We start from the raw sequence: 23,641 nt of genomic DNA on the forward strand, positions 1-23,641 counted from the left end.
TTTTTCGTCTTATAAGGTGCACTGGATTATAAGACGTACCCAAATTTAGTGGAGGAAAATAGGAAATAATAATTTTTAATGTTAATATGAGGGTCTGTCTTATAACCCTAATACTTCTTAATCCTAATGCTCACCAGTGGGGAGCGGCAATGATGGAGCGGCTCAGGAAGGTCACAGGATATGGCTTACTGGGGCGATGGTGGTGAAGCCGGGTCATAGGAGGCAGGGTCACAGGACGTGCTCGGGGTGTGTCGCGGCGGGTGTCATTTATCTGTGGGCAGGCTGCAGAGGTGTCACAGCTCCATTGAATTCCTAACAGTTGACGAGATGGACTTCAAGAAAATGGCCTTGGAGGCGGCTTGTGTGCAGATATAACTCCGTGGACATATTCTTGAAGTCAATCTGCGCACATGTTGCCTTCGCACCCATTTTTTTGAAGTTTATATGCTCAACCGCGGGCGATTCAATGGAGCCCGGTAGTCTGCTCAATGCACCCGCCATCGAAACACCCCATTCAGTGACACCCTCGCAGCCTGCCCGCAGAACAATGCCGCCCGCCGCGACACCCCCAAGTGCGTGCTGTGACTCTGTCTCCTATGACCCCCCTCCACCACCGCAGCCCCAGTAAGCCGTATCCGTTTTGTAAGATGCACCTCTATTTTACGTCCAGTTTTGAGGGAAAAAAAGTGTGTCTTACAAAGCGAAAAATACGGTAAGTTCCCTGTCTTCTCCGTACTTGTGATATGATTCTCTCATGCCAGAGAAACATATCACAGTAGACTGACACTTGGCTGAAACTCTGATCAGGGTTTGATCGGAGTGTCATTACCACAATCGCACTGATTCTCTCAGAAGAGCGAATTATCACTCGTGTAAGCGCTGCCTTAGTCCACAAATACTACACTAATCAGGCGTTAATGGAAGAGTGTAAGGCTAGTTTCACACTTGCGTTCAGCGCATTCCGTCACTAAGGAGAATAGCGCGGTCCGTTAACGGACCGCGCTATTCTCCATAGAGTTGTATGGACGACGCACTGTAACGCAAGTGTCTGCGTTGCATCCGCTAGACGACGCAGCGGCGTTATTTTGACGCTGCGTCTAGCGGATTGAACGCAGTATGTAACGTTTTTCTGCGCTTGGCGGAGTGTCAAAAAAACGCAATCTGCAGGAATCCGTTAGGCGTCCGTTGTTTTTATAATGGACGCCTATGGTGGCGGATTCCGTTAGAATGCGTCATTTGACGGATTCTGTTAACGCAGCTGACTTTACACAACTGCGCATGCTCAGATGTGTAAAGTCAAGGAAAAAAAACTACAACGGACTGCGTTATTTTGTACGATCTGTAGCATGCGTTGTGCCACTATATGCAACGCATCCGTTGCATGCGTCACACAACGCAATGCTACGGATCCCATTCAACGCAAGTGTGAAACTAGCCTAAGGAGGAAAGCAAATTTTGAAAGCAAGATGAATAAAAGAGAAAAATACAGAAGAAAAAACTGCAGCAAAAACACAATCAGAGCTGTGCATTTTTTTGGTGCGGATACCTACAGAAAAAACGCAGTGGAAAAAAGCAGCTTTATTGCGTGCGGGAACATGGTTAATAAAAGTCCTGATAGATTCATTCTTAAAAATAGTAAACAAAGCTTGCTTGTTTGTTTTTTCACCTTCAGCCTTACGTCAAACTGCCATCCAACATTAGTTCATCCCTACTCTGTTTGTTTTTTTTCTTTTCAGCATACTAGTAATTGTACCAATCGTTACAAGATGGCTAATATTCAGTAAATCTTCTTAGGCCTTTAGCAGTGACCCCATATAGATGGGAGATTAGCAAATGTTTTTCTCAAAGTATATCAGACTTTCTAATAAAGTCAGACGACCAATAGGAAGAATGATCAAATTATATTATAAATTTTATTTTCCTTAGTTTTGATGTTTAGAAATCATGATCTCTTGCTGCTTTCCTCAACTGCTAAAAGACCAGATAACTAGATAACTAAATGTCCAGTGAAAGGAATTCAATTTTAATGAGGACAATTTATGGGCCCAAACATACACAGGAAAACTTTTGTTTAGCAACTCTGTTCGAAGGTAGCAGGAGTCATTTTTGGGTCCATATTCTCTAGGTGCTTGTAGCAGAGAAAATCCCTCTGCAATTTTGCAAACAGTGAAATAAAATTAACCTCTTCCTAACCCAGGTGATTTTGCATTTTTGCTCTTTCGTTTTTGATTCCCCTTATTCAAAGAGATCTCATTGAATCGGGTGTTTTCCCTTGGACACCAGCACTATTTGGGTCTGCAGTGTGCTATTTATCAACAGGATCCCCTCTTTGAATCAGCCATTTGGCTACAGAGGGTTTTCCTGAACCACCTTTGTAGTTTACTATTGGCCTCCTGAGGAACCCACTTCTGGGAGAAACGCGTTGAGGCTTGAAATTACCATTCTGTTCACATCAATGAGATAAGTTTTTGATTTTTCTTCCCTACTTTCCACCCGCCACACCAATTTGTTTGTTGCACTTATCTTAGGCACTGCACCTTTTTTCCGGCAGGGACTTCAGGGGCAGCAGGGAGAGTAGTCGCGGAGTGGGGGCGCCATATCGCATTTTTAGGGTGAAAGTCGCGGTTTCCTTTGAATGCCAGCAGACCTTGGGTGTTATGGCAACTCTTCAATGCCCTGTGTTCTGATGGATGCATAGAATAATGCACCCCCAGCTGGAGTGCATTAAATGCCACAATCAGAGAGTGACCGCAGTATTTCACAGGTAAACAGAATAGATGCTGATGATGGCTGAATAATTTAGTCATCATCTGCCAAAAAGGATGTGAGCTCTTCTTGAAAGCCAAAAGATAAAGATGGTAGTGGACACCACAGAAATATAGTATATAAAGGAAGAAGGGGAGGGAGAAAGGAGTGCTACTAAGGACTATGGAAAGGTATATATGAGCAAAGAAGAGCCCACTTCTCTTGGCTTGTTAGCCCAAATCAAAGTAAGAGAGCCGGCAACTTTTCCACATTTTTTTCACGTTACAACTACAAACTTCAATTTGTTTATGACTGAGCCCTGCCACTTACACAGGGATGAACAAACCAGGAGATATGTTAAACCTGTAATCCACAGGTCTTTATTCAGACTAGGAGAAGCCCTAAATCTGATCCTGATTTGTTCTGCCTAACCGTAGAGGTTGCCACCCTGAGGTACTCCAAACATCTAATATCTTGGAATATAGCCAGCAATGAAGGCATGTGCATAGTGAATATAAATAGCCCCTCCCAAGATGTGATTGGGAAAACGGAATGAGGAAGTGAAAACACCTGAATAGAAATAAAAAGGAAAGGATTGACAAGAGAATCATCAGCAATAGAACAGGGACAAAACAGACTGCAGTCCAACAGAGAGGGAAACTGCCCACACAACTAAAGGTTAGTAGATTGAGCCCCGGATTCGAGGCATAACAGCATTTTATTGGGATTGTGTGTGATATGCCAACATTAAGTAGCTACTACCATTTTTGACTATGGTAGGGATAGTGCCAGGGATATGTGCAGTATTAGAAGAAAATGGTTTCTTGCCAGTCTTCCATATAGGATAGATTTGTGAAGTATAGTTGTCCTGTGGTCAGATTCTCCCATCTGAGTTGTGGATCTTTGTAGCTCCACCACTATGACTACAAGACCATGGGCCTCTAGGCTGCTTCTGTAATTAGTGCTCTCCTTGCTTGTGATGTCAGTTTAGGTGGACGGTCATATTTTGGAAGGTTTGTAATTGTTCCATTGTGGATGATGGATTGAACAGTGCTGCATGAGATGTTCAGAGCTTGGGCTATTATTTTCTAACCTAACCCTGCTTTACTCTTCCCTACAACTTTATCCCTGACCTGACTGGTGTACTACTTGGTTTTCATGAAGCAGTTTGATCCATAATGTTCTCAAACATATCTTCACAAAACAGTTGTAGTTATGCTGAAAATAAATTCTCCCAGGTGGACTCAATTTACTAATGAGGTGACTTCTGGAGACAATTGGTCACTCAGGATTTACAGTAATTTAAAGGTGTCAGACTCCAGGGGACTCGATACAAATGCACAGCACGATTTTCAGATTTGTAATTTTAAAATATTTAGAAAACCATTTATCATGACATAGTTTAAATCAAAGCATAGTCAGTTATAAATGGCCAAGTTAAAGTGAAGATCTAAATGTCATTGAGAATCTATGAGAAGACTTGAAAATGGCTCAAAGATGCTCTTCATCCAATCTCACTGAGCTAGAGTAATTTTGCAAAGAAGAATGAGCAAAGATTTCAGCCTCTAGATGTCCATAGCTGGTAGAGACAGACCCCAAAAGACTTGCAGCAGTAATTGCAGCAAAAGGTGGGTTCTGCAAATTATCAAATTACAGGGGGCTGAAGACAAATGCACATCATAATTTTCAGATTTATATTTTTTTAAATATTTAGGAAACCATGTATCATTTCCTTTACAATTAACAAATAATTGCTACTTAGTTTTGGTATTTCAAATATCATACCAATAAAATACATTTAAGTTGGTGGGTGTAATGTGAACAAGTGTTGAAATGTTCACGGTGTATGAATACTTTTACAAAGCACTGTAAATAGTTTTGTCATTTCTGCTGACAAATTCTCTTTAAAGGATAACGGGAATAGTATGACTCCACAGGAGACCTTTAATACGGCACAGGCCATTGGAAAAGTGTTCTTTACGGTCTGTCTTTAATCTGCAAACATGATACAGATTTATTAGATGTGCTTCATGTACACTGATCTATCAGTTTGAGGCTGTATGGCTGGTTGGAGGAAAAAATTATGTAGAACATTGCACTAAAGGCCAGCAGCGAGATAGAAAACGTTAAAGTACATGTTCCAATTATTATGAGAGGTGTGAATGTCTCCTATCATTTTCTACCTGTCAAAGGCATTACACCTAATGTACTTCTCTGTCACATAACCGAAATGTCACATCTTACAGTGACAGTGTGCCATTTCATTCCTTCTGCAGTGTACACCAGATCTGACCTATATAAGACTAAACTGATGTAACATTAATATGGTGCATTTTTTATTGGCTGCACTGGTGTCACTGATGTGACAGATATCTGATTTATTATATTAGCAGGACCATCTGATTAAATTTTATGACAGTTTTTCTTATATGTCTGGAACTGTGCTTTACCAAGGAGATGCTGCCAAATTCCTAACAACTTCTACTTTTCTACTGCACCAGGACTTATCTCCTGTTTTCAGTAAAGCCGGTACTGCTTAGAATTATTTATTATTATTATTTATTTATTTATTGCGCACCATTGATTCCATGGTGCTGTACATGAGAAGGGGGTTACATATAGAATACATATACAAGTAACAATAGATAGACTGGTACAGAGGGAAGAGACATTCTACAGGACATTCTGGTTTTAGTAGTACTGTCATTTACCACCTCCAATAGGGCAAAATGATTTACTGCTGTTCTGGCCATTATTTGGCAATTATTCTGTGATTGTGATTTACTTCTGCCCTGATTCAAATTCTCTCTTCCATGCCAGTGTTGTTTTCTCTCCGTTCCCAAAAAAGCAGCCTTTGTTATCCCACTGGATAACATTTATTTGCTGCCCGTACAGTAAGGCCTAAGCCACACGGCGAGAAAAACGGTGCGAGTGGAGTGCGATAAAACATCACATTCCGCTCAAACCAATTTTAGCCTGTGTGTCAGCACCCATGAGCGATTATTTTCTCAGCCCTAATTGAACCGAGAAAACAATCGCAGCATGCTGCGGGTGTAATGCGAGACTTTCTCTCGCACCCATTCAAGTGTATGGGACGAGAGAAAAATCGAACTGCACTCGCGGTACACCGGTGTACCGCGAGTGCAGAGCGGGAATCGCAATAGCCGGCTGTGGAGGAGAGAAGGAGATAAACCCCTCCCTGCCCCTCCTCAGCGCTGGCCCGCCCCTCCTCAGAGACGGCCCGCCCCCCGCAACTGAGGTCTGCTCGCACAGTCGGACGTCAGTCGCAGGGACACTCCCATGACACTCTGCTCTGCTGTACTGCCAGCGTGAGCCGAGTGTCATGCGAGGATCGCACTAGTGCCCCGTGTGGCCCCAGCCTACACAAAAGGATCCATGTTAAAAAAAAAATAATCATAAAACAACATAACTAGAAGTGTGAACACCAAAGTGGTTTATGTAGCAAATGGTGAATCCATGTGAAATATTATTACACAGAATGTCAGCTCTATGTATACCTGCACACATGACAGCATGAAATATATCATAGGGATACCAGTATTGTACTTTGTTTTTCCTATGTCATTGTTTCAAGAACAAATTGCCAACCCCTTAGCTGCCATTCCATTAGTAAACGCATTCAGTTGTCAATAAATCTACCTGATATTGTGTATATTTGCTTTTCTTTGGGTTGCAGGATGGTTAAATCCAGCTAACTTTTCAAAGTTGATTTGTAGTGGTAAATGTTTGCTGTAAGGCCTGCTTAAAAGTGCAAATAATGAGGTGACTGAGCAAACTCTAGAGGGTAAATGCCAACCTGTGACTGCCAATGTCATATTTGCTAATCTAAAGCTAATATTTCAATTGTCAGATGGTATGAGACAGCTGATAAAATTACAAGGAGGAAGAGTGAGGGTGGTGTCACACATAGCGACACAGCAGCGATCACGACCAGCGATCTGACCTTATCAGGATCGCTGCTGCGTCGTTACATGGTCGCTGTTGAGCTGTCAAACAGGCAGATCTCACCAGCGACCAGTGACCAGCCCCCAGCCAGCAGCGACGCGTGGAAGCGTAACTAGGTAAATATCGGGTAGCCAAGGAAAGCACTTCTCTTGTTTACCCGATATTTACCTTAGTTACTAGTGTGCGCCGTTCTCACGCTGCCAGTGCCGACTCCCTGTTCCCTGCACTCCTAGCCAGAGTACACATCGGGTTAATTACCCGATGTGTACTCCAGCTGCGTGTGCATGGAGCAGGGAGCCGGCACTGGCAGCGTCAGTGCACACCGCTTAGCGCTGGCTCCCTGCACTCCTAGCCAGAGTTCACATCGGGTTAGTTACCCGATGTGTACTCCAGCTACGTATGCAGGGAGGAGGGAGCCGGCACTGGCAGCGTGAGAGCGGCGGACGCTAGTAACTAAGGTAAATATCGGGTAACCAAGGAAAGGGCTTCTTGGTTACCCAATGTTTACCGTGGTTACAGCTTACCGCAGGCTGCCAGACGCCGGCTCCCTGCTCGCTTCAGTTCGTCGCTCTCTCGCTGTCACACACAGCGATCTGTGCTTCACAGCGGAAGAGCAACGGCAAAAAAATGAAGCAGGACATTCAGCAACAACCAACGACCTCACAGCAGGGGCCACGTCGTTGCTGGATGTCACACACAGCGACAGCGACGGGACGTCGCTGCTACGTCACAGAAAATGGTGACTTACAGTGCCTACAAGTAGTATTCAACCCCCTGCAGATTTAGCAGGTTTACACATTCGGAATTAACTTGGCATTGTGACATTTGGACTGTAGATCAGCCTGGAAGTGTGAAATGCACTGCAGCAAAAAAGAATGTTATTTCTTTTTTTTTTTTTTTAATTGTGAAAAATTTATTCAGAGGGTCATTTATTCAACCCCTCAATCCACCAGAATTCTGTTTGGTTCCCCTAAAGTATTAAGAAGTATTTCAGTCACAAAGAACAATGAGCTTCACATGTTTGGTTAATTATCTTTTTCCAGCCTTTTCTGACTAATTAAGACCCTCCCCGAACTTGTGAACAACACTCATACTTGGTCAACATGGGAAAGACAAAGGAGCATTCCAAGGCCATCAGAGACAAAATCGTGGAGGGTCACAAGGCTGGCAAGGGGTACAAAACCCTTTCCAAGGAGTTGGGCCTACCTGTCTCCACTGTTGGGAGCATCATCCGGAAGTGGAAGGCTTATGGAACTACTGTTAGCCTTCCACGGCCTGGACAGCCTTTGAAAGTTTCCACCCGTGCCGAGGCCAGGCTTGTCCGAAGAGTCAAGGCTAACCCAAGGACAACAAGGAAGGAGCTCCGGGAAGATCTCATGGCAGTGGGGACATTGGTTTGATTCAATACCATAAGTAACGTACTCCACCGCAATGGTCTCTGTTCCAGACGAGCCCGTAAGGTACCTTTTACTTTCAAAGCGCCATGTCAAGGCTCGTCTACAGTTTGCTCATGATCACTTGGAGGACTCTGAGACAGACTGGTTCCAGTTTCTCTGATCTGATGAGACCAAGATCGAGATCTTTGGTGCCAACCACACACGTGACGTTTGTAGACTGGATGGCACTGCATACGACCCCAAGAATACCATCCCTACAGTCAAGCATGGTGGTGGCAGCATCATGCTGTGGGGCCGTTTCTCAGCAAGGGGCCTGGCCATCTGGTCCGCATCCATGGGAAGATGGATAGCACGGCCTACCTGGAGATTTTGGCCAAGAACCTCCGCTCCTCCATCAAGGATCTTAAGATGGGTCGTCATTTCATCTTCCAACAAGACAACGACCCAAAGCACACAGCCAAGAAAACCAAGGCCTGGTTCAAGAGGGAAAAAATCAAGGTGTTGCAGTGGCCTAGTCAGTCTCCTGACCTTAACCCAATTGGAAACTTGTGGAAGGAGCTCAAGATTAAAGTCCACTTGAGACACCCAAAGAACCTAGATAACTTGGAGAAGATCTGCATGGAGGAGTGGGCCAAGATAACTCCAGAGACCTGTGCCGACCTGATCAGGTCTTATAAAAGACGATTATTAGCTGTAATTGCAAACAAGGGTTATTCCACAAAATATTAAACCTAGGGGTTGAATAATAATTGACCCACACTTTTATGTTGAAAATTTATTAAAATTTAACTGAGCAACATAACTTGTTGGTTTGTAAGATTTATGCATCTGTTAATAAATCCTGCTCTTGTTTGAAGTTTGCAGGCTCTAACTTATTTGCATCTTATCAAACCTGCTAAATCTGCAAGGGGTTGAATACTACTTGTAGGCACTGTAGCAGCGACGTCGTTGTTGTCGTCGCTATGTGTGACACCACCTTAAGGATTTTATGTTCCCTCTGCTGATATTCCTGTCCAGCGCCATCCCCCATTACTGTACCTATTTGAGGTTTATTTTCTTCCTTCTGCTGGTATCTCACACCATTTGCAACAGAATAGAGCAGCATATAATCACATTTCTTAACCATGTAGAGTCATACACCTTCTCCGGTGTTCTGATGTTATTTCTGGAGCTGGACCTTTGCACGTATGAAAAGTGCATTTTTAATGCCTCCAAATTACACAAGAATGTATACTAAAAACCTACTGCTTCTGACTGTATTTCTTTTTTTTTTTAATTCTTTATTTTAAAGCCAAACTCGTAACTAAACATTACATCCCCTGCTCCCCACTGGTACGCAGGTATTATTACAGAAATGACGGTAATATATATACAAACAGTCAGCACACATATACAATTCCCATCCCCACTACTACTCAAGTCTGGCCCAGTTTACACCTTTTATAAGCCGACCCAACTTAATGTAAGTAGGGAGAAGAGCGAAGAAAAAGAAATCAAAGCCTGAAAAAGATTGAAGGCCTGTAGAGAAAAAGAGATGAAAAGGAAGGGGTGGGAGGAGAAAGCAGGGGGGAGGGTCAGGGAGTAGTGTAGGAAAGAAGGAAGAGGGGGGCGAGGGAGAGAGAGAGGGGGAGAAAAAAAAAAAAAGGTGGATCACGACTCCTGAGGTTCAGAGAACAAGTCCACGTACTCCGCCGAGTAGGTGAACTCCAACCATGGAAACCATGTCCTATAAAAGTCTTCCTTGCGGTCGTTAATAGAGGATGTCAAATCCTCCATATGCATCAGATCGTTAATCCGCGAAACCCACTGTGTCAGCGTGGGGGGGGTAGTAGACTTCCAGCCAAGCAGGATGCAAGACCTGGCAGACATGACCAGAAATCTAAGCAATGATCTCCTATATTTAGAGACCGGGAGTTCGGATAGCTGTAGAATAAATAGCTCCGGACCCATTGTCTCCGTGGTACCGGTCACCCGTCTGATTACCTCCCCCACCTCTGACCAAAACCGCTGCAGAGAAGGGCAAGACCAAAAAATGTGCACAAAGTCACCCTCCCCCAGACCGCATCTCCAACAAACAGGGTCAACTGAGGGAAACATTCTATGGAGTCTGGTCGGGACCCTGTACCACCTAGCCAACAGTTTGTAATTAGCTTCCAACAGTCTGGAACTGATCGAAGTTCTATGTGCCAGCTGGAGGATGTTGTTTCTTTGTGAGTCGGATAAACTATTCCCCAGGTCCCTCTCCCACTGCAGCAGGTAGGCCGGGGGGGGGCAAATCCCCCGGATCTGATAGCATGTTGTTATACCAGGGATAGTGAGTGCCGTAAGACTCCGTCTCCCAGGCACAACTTTTCGAATCCCGTAGGAGGTCCGGCATATCGACTGAAGCGAGGGAGGGAGTGCATGAAGTGCCTTAACTGCATAGCCCTCCATTCCCCCAGGGGACCCGAAGGCAAAAGGCCCCGGATATCCGCTAGTGAAGGCCATTCCCCCTCTCTACCCAGATGGCAAGCTCTGAATTTGCCCCCCATAACCCAATTTCTAAAGACCGGGTCCGAGAGACCAGGACGGAATTCCGGGTCACCTAGTATGGGTGACATGGGGGAAGGCACTGGCAAGAGGAGACGTCTGACCTCCCCTCTCGAACAGCATTCAAGAGTGGCGCCAATGGTAGGATGGGATCTCAGAGCAGGCAGGGAGAGGTTCAAAAGCCAGGGGGTGGCCGGGAGATGTATTTCCGAGAAACTCTGTTCTAGGGCCACCCACGGCTTTGTGCTGGAATGGCGGCACCAGTCCAATACCCTAACCATGTGCGTGGCCAAATAGTACTTTTTAAGGTCTGGGATACCCAGGCCTCCCCTACTCTTAGGTCTGCACAAGAGAGACCGGGAAAGTCTCGCAGGTTTGTTGGCCCAGACAAATTTGATATGTAGAGAGGCCAGTTCCTTGAAGAAAGAGCTAGGGATCCTAATCGGCAAGGATTGAAAGAGGTATAAGAGACGTGGCAGGATATTCATCTTCAATATTGCACATCTCCCGAACCATGTGAAGTAGCCCTTCCCTCATAAACCGAACTAGATATCAAGGTAAACAACTTATTCATAAACCAAGGACCAAATTACCTAAAAAATTATTTTATTCACATATATGCCACAAACACAGTACACATATTAAAAATATTCGTGATGAGAAGAAAGGTGGGAATCAATCTCCCCTAATCCTCACCCTTCCTGTCATACAGGGGTCGGCGTCCTTAAGTTTATTGACGCCCCCGTTCCTCGTCGACTTGAGTCCTATACTGACCCTCCACTCACTCTAAGAGAAATACCATGTGTCTCAATTCAAAGTGGGTAAAGTGAAACACCCAAGATCAGAACCACAGAAATAGTATGTGACATCAAGTAATAAAGGTACTAAATTCTGTCAGTCGATGTCATGGAGTAACTGTGGGAAGGGTATAACTCAGTCGACTGTCAATCAGAAAAAACATAAACGTTTGCTGCATTCTGTCCAGGATACACCCTACGCGTTTCGCCTTCTTATTATATCAGTAGGGCTCATCAGGGGTATGACAGCATAGATCCTTGACAAACAGCTACAACCTGGAACATAAACATAACATAAGTGCCACTATTGCCACAGCTGGAAATCCACAGTTACATCATGATGTTTATAAAAAAGAACAGTACTGACCATCAATATTAAGATGATATCAGGGAACTCATCTTGTTAAGATTGTTAAAGAGTTCCTACCACCAGGATCAGGACCAAGACATCAATTGTATCTGACAATAACAATATAGGCAAGATATATAAAAATCATCCCTATGATTAGATAGAATCAACACGCGTATATATATAAATGTGTGCCTGAACATCAATAGCGTCCATATCCACACGCCTGAAGGCCTATCCAAATGTCCAAAAATCACACACATGTGCATCTGGCAAATACAAGGTCAAGAATATATATAAACTATATACATGCAACTTCCCTCCTCAAATAAAAAAGGTCAGTACATATATATATATATATATATATATATATATATATATACCTAATATAGATGAGCATATATACGGATTCAGGCTCATTCACATGTGTATCTGACAAAAACAAGCAAAATATGTGTAAATAGTCAGTGTGCAGTCCATCCCTTAAATAAGGTAGACATATATACCTCACACTGCTTCAGCACATTTGAAGACTTAACCATCAGTCTAGGCTCATTCATGCATGTATAGATGAAATCCATCCACAGGAGACAATACCCCTTAAAGAGGTGAATACGTATCCCCACAATAGGAGTATCACTGTCAAAGAAAAAATATACCAGCCTTATTAAATTATTAGAAAATCAATTAGATGTCCCATCAGTTTCACACATACCTATGGTGAATCCTGATCCAGTGCTGCCAGTTAGTGGTGGGACAGACACCTCTGAAATTCCAAAATTATCTCATGTCACTTATCAAATCTATTGCCACAAGGCAAAACCAATACACATAAAAAGACAAAGGTACAAGCAGGAAAACATACCTGAATCAGAGTATCCGGATAACGATGTGTATCCAGTGTAGGTGTCTGCTTGTATTAACATCGCACCTAGCCACCTTATATACACTGTATACATTGATTTTCACGCCAGAAACCGGCTATACGGCCACTCCCCCAGCAACATCATTTCCGGGCATCGTAACAGATAGACGAGTCCCAGGTTACAGAGTCTGTTATACAAGGTTCCGAGCAGCGCGGAGTTCCTGCCTACTGCGCACGCACGTTTCAAAGAGAGCGCGCATGCGCACACTCAATTGTGGGACGACATTACCTCCTAGAGGTGCGCACGCGCAATTAAGTCATCATGCACGTGCGCAAAGCCTATACACCTTCACCGATGTGGAGAGCATACATTCCAGAACACATGCACGGTAGGCACAGTTGCCTGTAACAATTTATATAATCACACCATAAGGGGCTACTAATAGGCAGAATAGTGTATTAGGGACATGATTGATCGAACAAACACATTTCAGGGTAACGTCCCCGAAAGTAACTACAGAAGTACAGGGGCAACAATGTACAACTTCCCAGAACAAACATAAAGGCAGTCAAACAGTAATATATGGCTACCATGTTGTGTCACATAACTAAGAACATAAATAGTGATGTACAACCCAATTATATTAGGGGACACAATTTAATTCAAAGGTCTACTATGGACCCAATATATACATTTTAGAAGATATGGTTGGATTTGTTTATATCCCGTCATATGAAACTGGTGTAACTAATTTGCTCATTCAGGCCATCCGGATTCACGGACTCTATCCAGAAAATCCATCTAGCCTCCCTCTGTAATAAAATCTTGTCCCAGTCTCCTTTTCTCTCCGGTTCTGGGACAGTTTCAATGGACTTAAATCTCACATCGTCATATCGGCCATTATGTTCCTCATTTATATGCCTGGCAACTGGCGTATCCCTTTTGTTGCGGATGTCCCCTAGATGTTCACCTATTCTCACTCGCAGTTGCCGCTTAGTCTTCCCAATATAGTTTTTTGGACAGCTACAGGTAAAGAGGTAAATGACCCCTTGGGTGCGGCAATTCGCAAAAGACCTATTCTTGTATGTTCTGCCTGTTGTTACGCTCTTAAACTCCTTTGATGTATCAATATAGTTGCAAAATTTACAAGAGCGACATCTGAACGTTCCGCATTCTCTTTTTGACAGCCAACTAGTCCCAGCATTCACCGGAGGAGTATAGTGGCTCTTTACCAAGCGATCACGTATATTGCAGCCTCTTCTAAAAGTCACTGAGGGAAACGGGTGAATAGTATTTTCTAGATCTTTATCTTGTCTGAGGATACCCCAATGGCTCCTCAAAATCTTCATCACCTGAAAATTATGGTCATCATAAGTTGCAATGAGACGGGTCTTATTCTCTCCCTCCTTGCTTTTGGTACTATATAATAGACTATGTCTCTCGCTCTGAGCTGCGTGTGAAAAGGCTGTATCAATAGTTTTTTTAGGATATCCACGATCAGAGAATCTCTTGCCAAGTTGTACTGCATGTCTTCTAAATTCCTCTTCCTTAGAACAATTTCTCCGTACACGTAGAAATTGTCCCTTCGGGATTCCTCTTTTTAGGTTTAGGGGGTGATGGCTCTCCCATTTCAAAAAGCTGTTAGTAGCACTGGGTTTCCTATACAGTGTTGTCTCCAAAAGGCCATTCTCCCCTTTCTTGATAAAAATATCTAAAAAAAGAGATTTTATCAATACCAACCTCATATGTGAATTTTAGTCCCAGGTAGTTTATATTCAATTGTCCCACAAATTCCTCAAAGGACTGAGTACTTCCGGACCAAATAACAAGAACATCGTCGATGTATCTCCCCCAGAAATAAATCTGGGGGGACCAATCGACATCCTCATCCCCAAATACTACTGTATCCTCCCACCAGCCCAAGAGCAAATTAGCGTATGTGGGAGCACAAGGGCTCCCCATCGCTGTGCCCCTGAGCTGGTGGTAGAATTTGGAGTTGAATAAGATGATGTTTTTGGTGAGGATGAATTCCATGAGTTCCAGTATGAACTTGTTATGGGCCTCAAATTGGTTCCCCCGTGTTTTAAGGAAGTACTCAATTGCCTGTAATCCAGCTGAATGGGGAATGCTTGTGTACAATGATTCAACGTCAATAGACGTAAGAATCATACCCTCATCCAGTACAATCCCTTCTAACTTAGTTAAAAGATCCATTGTATCCCTTATATACGAAGGGAGTGCAGTTACAAACGATCTGAGAACACGATCCACATAAGTGCTATAATTCTGGGTAAGAGAATCAATACCCGATACGATCGGCCTACCTTTAATCGGGTTTGTCCCCTTGTGGACTTTAGGTAGAGCTTAAAAAGTCGCTCTCCTCGGAAAACCTGGATATAGAAATTCAAACTCTGTTGATGAAATTATTTTATTCTCTTTGGCCCTCGACAAAATGCCCTTTAGTTGTTTTTGATAACATACAGTTGGATCAACCCTCAATTGTTCGTAACTCATACGGTCCTGGATTAAGGTTTCACACATCCCTCTATACATATCGTGGTCCATGATCACCACGTTACCTCCTTTATTGGAGGGTTTTATTACCACCGATGTATTAGATTCCAGAGACTGTAAGGCTTTCCTTTCTTGTTCAGTTAAATTAGGAGGAGACGCATTCCTCTTGGGATAGATGTTCTTATTTTTTTCAGTCACCATTTTACAAAAAATGTCAATGGCTGCATACTCCCCAATAGGAGGAGTTTTTTTTACTCTTGTTCCTTAGGTCCGTGAAGGGACCTTCCCCTTGGGCTCTACATCCCTCATTCTCAAGTTCTACTAGTATGTCCAGGTCTTCCAACATATCCTGTGTAATCCCAAGTTCAGAACATCTTTTCTTCTCTGATAAAGCGAAATATTTTCTCCATTTTAACTTCCTAACGAATAAGTTGATGTCCTTAATCCAACTAAAGGCATCAAATTTTGTCGTGGGGACAAAAGACATACCTTTTCTCAAAACCCTTTCCTCAATCTGGGATAGCTGAAATTTTGATAAATTAATAATTTGCATGTCATACTCTAATTTACTGTGGGCCTCTCTTTTGGTCGATGCCCCCCCCCCCACTCCTCAGATTGTACATATTCGTACTTGTTTGTTCTAAAAAAGAGGCAGAGGTAGATAAGGCAGAGGACGATGATGATGCTGAGGACCTCGGGGTATCTGCTTCTGCATAGCTTCTGTAACCTTGGTTTTGGTACCCTTGGTACCTCCCCCTCCTCCAGTTGTTTTGACCCCTCCATTTTTTCTTATAATATTCTCTCTGTTTAGGAAATCTATTTTCCCTCCCCTCTGTATCAGAGGTCTCACCGTCAGTAGATGAAATGTCAACAGGAATGCATATGCTGCCTTACTCAGGAATGCATATGCTTGCTTATCACGGAAGTCCGCTAGGTCTCTTACGAATCTCTTATGTTTCCTGTCCTTAATCGTAGTCCTTAGGATCTATGCTGTCATACCCCTGATGAGCCCTACTGATATAATAAGAGGGCGAAACGCGTAGGGTGTATCCTGGACAGAATGCAGCAAACGTTTGTTTTTTCTGATTGACAGTCGACTGAGTTATACCCTTCCCACAGTTACTCCATGACATCGACTGACAGAATTTAGTACCTTTATTACTTGATGTCACATACTATTTCTGTGGTTCTGATCTTGGGTGTTTCACTTTACCCACTTTGAATTGAGACACATGGTATTTCTCTTAGAGTGAGTGGAGGGTCAGTATAGGACTCAAGTCGACGAGGAACGGGGGCGTCAATAAACTTAAGGACGCCGACCCCTGTATGACAGGAAGGGTGAGGATTAGGGGAGATTGATTCCCACCTTTCTTCTCATCACGAATATTTTTAATATGTGTACTGTGTTTGTGGCATATATGTGAATAAAATAATTTTTTTAGGTAATTTGGTCCTTGGTTTATGAAGTAGCCCTTCCCCCAGTTAGCGCAATCTTTTCTAATAGATTGCAGGAGCGGGAGATAATTCAACTTATAAATTTGGCTAGAGTCCGCAGTCAACTGAACGCCCAAATACTTCAAAGACTGGCTAGCCCACCTAAACTCGAACGCGGATTGTAGCGATGAGACTTGCTCAAGGGGGAGAGATATATTTAGGGCCTCCGATTTTGACATATTAATTCTAAAGTTGGATAGAGAGGAGTATGTTTCCAACTCTCTCAGAAGATTAGGGAGGGAAACCCGAGGGTCAGTAATAAAAAAAAAAGCAAGTCGTCCGCATAAGCCGCGATTTTATAAGTAGAACCTGAGACGTTAGGGCCCGATATGTTAATGTTGCCTCTGATCCGACTGAGCAGGGGTTCCAGAGTCAATATGAAAATCAAGGGCGAGAGAGGACAGCCCTGTCTTGTTCCATTGCGAATGGGGAATCTCTCTGAAAGGAGACCGTTCACTCTGACTGCTGCCGAAGGGATTCTGTACAAGGAACAAATCCAAGCAAGCATCATGCTCCCCAACCCCACTGCCCGCAGAACCTCCTCCATGAAAATCCAGTTAACTCTGTCGAACGCTTTTTCTGCGTCGGTGGACAGAAGCATCAAAGGCAGCCCATCGGATTTAGCCTTGTGTATTAAGTTCAGAGCCTTAGTCGTGTTGTCCCTTGCTTCCCTACCCGTCATGAACCCAGCCTGGTCTGGGTGAACAATCTCCCCAAGCAATGGAGAAAGTCTATCCGAAAGAATCCTAGTGAAGAGCTTCAGATCTGTGTTGAGGAGGGAAATGGGTCGGTAACTAGAGCACGAAGTAGGGTCTTTGCCCTCTTTAGGGATGACTACTATATTAGCAGCTAGGGTATCCCTTGGCAAGGGGGCAGCTTCAGAATGTGGGCCATGGTTGAATGCTGAGAGAAATGGGGAAATCAAAATGGAATCCAGCTTTTTGTAATAGAGCAGAGGGAAACCATCCGGGCCAGGGGCCTTACCTGTGGGAGATTTTTTAAGTGCAGACCGGTATTCCTCCTCCGAGATGGGCCTTTCCAGATCGGCCGCAGCCTCCGGTTTGAGATGTCTCAAGCCGGAGTCCGCGATGTACATCCGTATACGGCTACGCAATTCCGTCCTGGCTCTCTCAGACCGCCCCTCATCAATTGCATAGAGGGTGGAATAGAAATCTTTAAAAGCGGAGGCAATGTCTTTCGGCAAAGTAGCCCACCTGTCTCCCGCGGTGTGCACCTTAGAGACATATCCTCTCGCTCTCTGAGTCCTCAGAGCTCTAGCCAGGGCCCTGCCACTCTTATTGCCAAATTCATAGAAATGCCGTTTACACCTAGCCAATGTTCCCCTAGCTTTACAATATAGCAGGGACCGCAGCTCCTCCCTCTTCTTGACCAAAGTGGCCCCCACGTCCCCTCCCAGAGACCCCTTGTGGATTGCCTCCAGCTCTCTGTCTGACAGAAGGGATGTAACCTTAGCTTCTCTTTCTCTCTTCAGGCGAGCCCCATGTTTGATGAACAGTCCCCTCACCACACATTTGTGCGCCTCCCAGACTGCCCGGGGACACCTCCCCCCCAACCCCGCTACTGCTGAAATATTCCCTCAAGGCCTCCCTTATTTCCTGCATTGTCACCGTTCTGACTGTATTTCACTGTTATTATTGTTTGTTTCACTTTTTGTATTATTTCAGATATTGTATGGTCGCTTCAGGCCTTAATTCCACATAGTGAAAGCACTGCACATTTTCACCTGTTTATTTAATGCAAAAAATCAGCCAGTTTGACAAATCAAGCAAAGCGGATGCGACTTTGTGAGACCTCATGCACTCTGTGTTCAAATTCTGCAGAATTCAAGGGTTTTTATGAGCCCTTTACCTATAAACTTTATTGGGGAGCCTTGAGGGCGCATGTAAAATCACAATACCATTTTCAAGTTTACAATTTTAACTTTTCTGTATGAAAGAAATGCATTTAAAAAATTAAATACACCAAAAAAAAATAAAAAAAAAATAGAAGGAAATCACATCCCAAAAAAAGCCATAAATGGTGCATGCGACTATTTTGCATTTTATTGCAGATGACTACAGAAAACGTGGAAAGAGCAGTGATTGTTTCAATGTGGGAACGTGGCTTCAAACTTGAATTAAGTTTACTCAATGTGTATTTAATGGTGTATTTAGTCATAGTTTGCTTTATCTTTAAGGTCTACAAAGGTGAATTCCAACTTCCGGACTTCCTTAAAGAGATGCCCCAGGTACTATTTACTTTTTTACTTACTATCTTCCCAAAATAAGCTGCATATGGTCAGTGATATAAAGGTTTTCTGTTAGCAAGGTACCTGCTCAAGAACGTCATTGCTGGCAGTAGCGCAGCACATACAAAGGAATGGAATCAAAGAACATTGATCCAATTGAGTGCAGAACATGATCCCACTTCTCCCGATCCTGCCAATTGGACATTTCTTTATTTTCTAATACCTGAATGAGCGTATTCAGGAAAATGTCACCAAGGTGGTTACCCGATATTTACCTTCGTTACCAGCCTCCGCAGCTCTCACGCTGCCAGTGCCGGCTCCTGCTCCCTGCACACGCTAAGCGGTGTGCGCTGGTAACTAAGGTAAACATCGGGTAACCATACCCGATGTTTACTTTAGTTACCAGTGTCCGCAGCTTCCAGACGCCGGCTCCGTGCAAGCGCAGCGTCGCTTGCACGTCGCTGCTGGCTGGGGACTGGTCGCTGGTGAGCTCTGCCTGTTTGACAGTTCACCAGTGACCATGTAGCGACGCAGCAGCGATCCTGGCCAGGTCAGATCGCTGGTGGGATCGCTGCTGCATCGCTAAAGTGTGACGGTACCCTAAGCAACATTGCTAGCAACATCGCTGCTGAGGCACAAATTTTGTGATGTAGCAGCGACCTTGCTAGCGATGTTGCTGTGTGTGATATCCAGCAACAACCTGGCCCCTGCTGTGAGGTCGCTGGTTGTTGCTGACTGTCCTGGACCATTTTTTAGTTGTTGCTCTCCCGCTGTGAAGCACACATCGGTGTGTGTGACAGCGACAGAGCAACAACTGAATGTGCAGTGAGCAGGGAGCCGGCTTCTGCGGACGCTGGTAACCACGGTAAACATCGGGTAACCAAGAAGCCCTTACCTTGGTTACCCGATACTTACCTTCGTTACCAGCGTCCGCCGCTCTCACGCTGTCAGTGTCGGCTCCCTGCTCCCTGCACACATAGCCAGACTACACATCGGGTAATTAACCCGATGTGTACTCTGGCTAGGAGTGCAGGGAGCCAGCGCTAAGTGGTGTGCGCTGGTAACCAAGGTAAATATTGGGTTGGTTACCCGATATTTCCCTTAGTTACCAAGCGCAGCATCGCTTCCACGCGTCGCTGCTGGCTGGGGGCTGGTCACTGGTTGCTGGTGAGATCTGCCTGTGTGACAGCTCACCAGCAACCCGTGTAGCAACTCTCCAGCGATCCCTTCCAGGTCAGGTTGCTGGTGGGATCACTGGAGCATCGCTTAGTGTGACAGTACCTTAAGCTAAACAAGCCCAACTTGTATAGCTTCTAGTTATAGAACAAACCTTTCATCCAATGTAATAATCTAGTTACCTGCCTTTGAACTCACTAGTTTTTAATGTTCTTATTCAAAATGTAGACTCCAAAACTACATCCCTTTTCCAGATGTGGCCTTACAAGTGATTTATAGAGGGATAATAATACATTAGGATCACAGGATTTTATCTCTCTTTTAATACACCCGAAAGTCTTGTTTGCTTTTGAAGCTATTGCCTGACATTTAGTAGATTTAGCTTACTTGTAACCAGAATACACAAGTCCTTTGCCTGTTCCGTAATCCTGAGTATATTACCATTAACCCTCAACTGGTGAGGTGGGGTTTGCAACACCCCAGGGAAATTTTGTTCAGCTGGCATTCATTGGAAAATGCTGGTATGACTCATCAATGAATTCCGATACTTGTGGGGGTCAAAAATTTGGTATACTCATGTGTAATCAATCGCCAATAAGAAAACGATTAAAACAAACGTGATCTTTGCATTTTCGGTGAAAATTAGAGATTTCTAAACACTGGGGTATAGGAAGCCCCCACATCACCAGTTGCGTGACAAAAATCCCACCTTACCAGTTGAGAGTTAATGTATATGCAGCAATACAATTACTGCATCATAGGGACATTACTCTACAATTATCAACATTAAAGGGGTTGTCCAAAGGCTGAAGAAATTTCAGTCTAAATCCCTATATATTTATTGCCCCAATCTAAACTAATTTCTAGTATGGCTGTATTAAAAATGTTTTACCCTTCACTGACTACACTAACGACTGTTGATTCCCCCCCCGCTTCCTGTCTAATGATGTTTAGTTTGAGAATCCCAGTGCATGCTGGTATACTCAAACAAAGCGTCATCAGAGCAGGGGGCAAAAGTTGCTGTCACAGCCTCTGCCTCCACTTTGAAGCTCCATCAGTCACACTCGTTTCAGGGGCTGCTCTGTTTGCTTTGCACTGTGCAATCAGCACAGCAACAGCGTCTGTTCTGCTGCTGGCTCAGATCAGTAGAGCAAACCACACAGAGCGGCGCACACGGTCAGTGTACTCAGAGTACCCCGCAGCATGCATAGACCAGTGATGCCCATGCAGGCTCCCTTCGGCCTTCAGTGACAAGATCACAAAGTACTGATGTGTTAATATGTCAACTGGGGGCTTGCTCAAGGCCCTCGTTGATGCCATCTTGGCACTCTTGTGAAACTCCGCCATAGGCTGCGCTACTTAGGAAGTCATGATTTTGACTATATACTACAATACTGTGCTACTGCTGTGTATACTGGTAGTGTAAGCATCCACGTAATCCCAGGTAATAAAGAAGGTTTAAAAATATTTTGCATCTGTAAAAGTCCAGTCTATCAAAAATGCAATAGAAAGCAGATAAAACGTGATTATATGTTCTTTTTTTTGTCTTTAACTTTTTTTTTTTGCATTCAATTTTTAAGCCTAAAGCACCACTCCAGCGTTTTTTATACTAGAACCTTTACTTGTGAAAGATGTGTATTGGTCAATATACCATTCCATTCTTTCTAGAAAACCTTACAGCAAATTAATTTCAGCCATTAAAACTTGTACCTACAATTGGTAAAGGGCAAAACATAAACATTTCCTTTCTTTTTTTTTCTTAAAGCAACACTCCAGCTTTTGGTTTGTTTTTTTTTTCAGTGCTGGAGTGGTGCTTTAAATAAAAATTCCCTGCTTCTTATCTTATACTCACCCTTCGGCATCTTCAGCGTCACTTTGGTCTGTCTCTGGCACTTTGTGACCTGCTGCGTGCTACAGTGTTTCATGGAGCGAGCTGGAGGTCACAAATCAATAGAACTCTGAGAGTCTCGTTCTGGCTCTCATAGACTTGTATTGAGCACTTGTGATATAACTTCTGACATCTAGTCGGTCAGAATTAACACCCAAGATGGTGCCGGGGAACCAGAGTGATGGCGAAAAAGGATGAAAACAGTGGAGGGTGAGTAATATGACAGGGGACTTAGATTTAGAGCGCCACTCCAACGTTGAAAAAACCACACTGGAGTGGTGCTTTAAGAAGAAAAAAAAACCTTTTATGTTTTTCCCTTTACCAGCCATACTGTAGGTACAAGTTTTAAGGGCTGAAATTAATGTTGCTGTAGAGTTTCGTAGCAAGAATGGAATGATACATTGCCCGTTACATTTAAAGGTTCCAGTATTTAAATGAAGTGTACTGTGGGCGATGATGTAGTATCTTGGCAATACAATTTTCCACTTCTGCCAGAAGTAGATAAAAATAATGTATTCATAGGAGGAAGTCTTTTAATACAAGTGCATGTAAAAATCCGTAACGTATGTTGTTCCTGATAACTATGGAACAGGATGGTGTGCAGCAGTTATATTGTATTGTGCTGTCTGCTCCAATACATTTCTATTCTAGAAGTAAACATTTTTAGGGTATTGGTCTCTTATTGGAGCTTCTCTTTGAATAACCTACAACCCTAATTCCCCCCCATAAATTGAGACGCTGTGTAAAATGTGAAGAAAACAAGAATACAATTATTTGCAAATTTCTTAGCCATATTTTATTCACAACAGAACATACAACACAGATCAAAATGTGAAAGTTAGGTATTTTTCTGTTCTATTTAAAACAAAAAAAAAAGGAACCCATTTAGAAATTAATGGTAGCAACAAATCACAATAAAGTTGGGGCAGGAAAAACAAAACACTGTAAACGAAAAACAACTGGAGGGCAATTTTCAATGTGACTGCAACAGAAAAGAGCCTGTTAGAGAGGGGTCTTGTCCACTTGCGATTTTCCTGTGCGAGTGCGATCCGATAAAAAATCGGATAGCACTCGCACCAATGTTGAGCTATGAGGCCGTGTCCTCTTGCTTAATTTTTAACGGCATGACTCGTGCTCTCGGTGAAATCGCAGCATGCTGCGTTTTACACCGAGACTCAGCTCTTGCACCCCCATGCAAGCCTATGGGAGCGAGAAAAAAAACGCGAAACGGATGGCATACGCATGTCACACGGATGGCATACGCATGTCACACGGATCCTTGGTGAGAAAAATCGACAGACTCGCATAGCACTCACATAGCACTCGCATGACACTCGCATGTCATGTCACTTTTATGGGCGAGTATCGCAGAGATTTTTAAATCACAAGTGGACAAGAGCCCAGAGGCAGAGTCTCTCAGAAGCAAAGATAGTCAGAGGTTCACCAATCTGTGAAGAACTGCATCTTAAAATTGTGGAACAATTTAAAAAAAATGTTGCTCAAAATAAAATTGCAAAGACTTTGAATATCATTTAGAGTACATAATATGTGCACAAGGGACAAGTTGACAGTCAATATTGAATGCTCGTGATCTACAAACCCTCAGGTGGTACTCCATTAGAAAAGGCTTTGTATGGTTGGGCACCTTCAATAATGAGCATTATATAGAGGT

The 23,641-nt window shown here is 43.6% G+C and overlaps 1 protein-coding gene across 4 annotated transcripts in view; it reads left to right on the top strand.

Annotated features, from left to right (window-relative positions):
- TPST1 (tyrosylprotein sulfotransferase 1) overlaps positions 1-23,641 on the top strand; it is a 138,751-nt gene that overhangs the window by 106,623 nt on the left and 8,487 nt on the right. For 3 of the 4 annotated variants that reach the window (XM_075336317.1, XM_075336319.1, XM_075336318.1), the window contains one exon: positions 18,855-18,905. The exons of the other annotated variant lie outside the window; for it this stretch is intronic. In XM_075336317.1, the coding sequence (XP_075192432.1) occupies positions 18,855-18,905 (51 nt within the window). The remainder of the gene's footprint in view (positions 1-18,854; positions 18,906-23,641) is intronic. 4 annotated transcript variants of the gene reach the window in all.

Source organism: Anomaloglossus baeobatrachus, chromosome 2 (genome assembly GCF_048569485.1).
Source record: "Anomaloglossus baeobatrachus isolate aAnoBae1 chromosome 2, aAnoBae1.hap1, whole genome shotgun sequence".
Lineage (NCBI taxonomy): Eukaryota > Metazoa > Chordata > Amphibia > Anura > Aromobatidae > Anomaloglossus > Anomaloglossus baeobatrachus.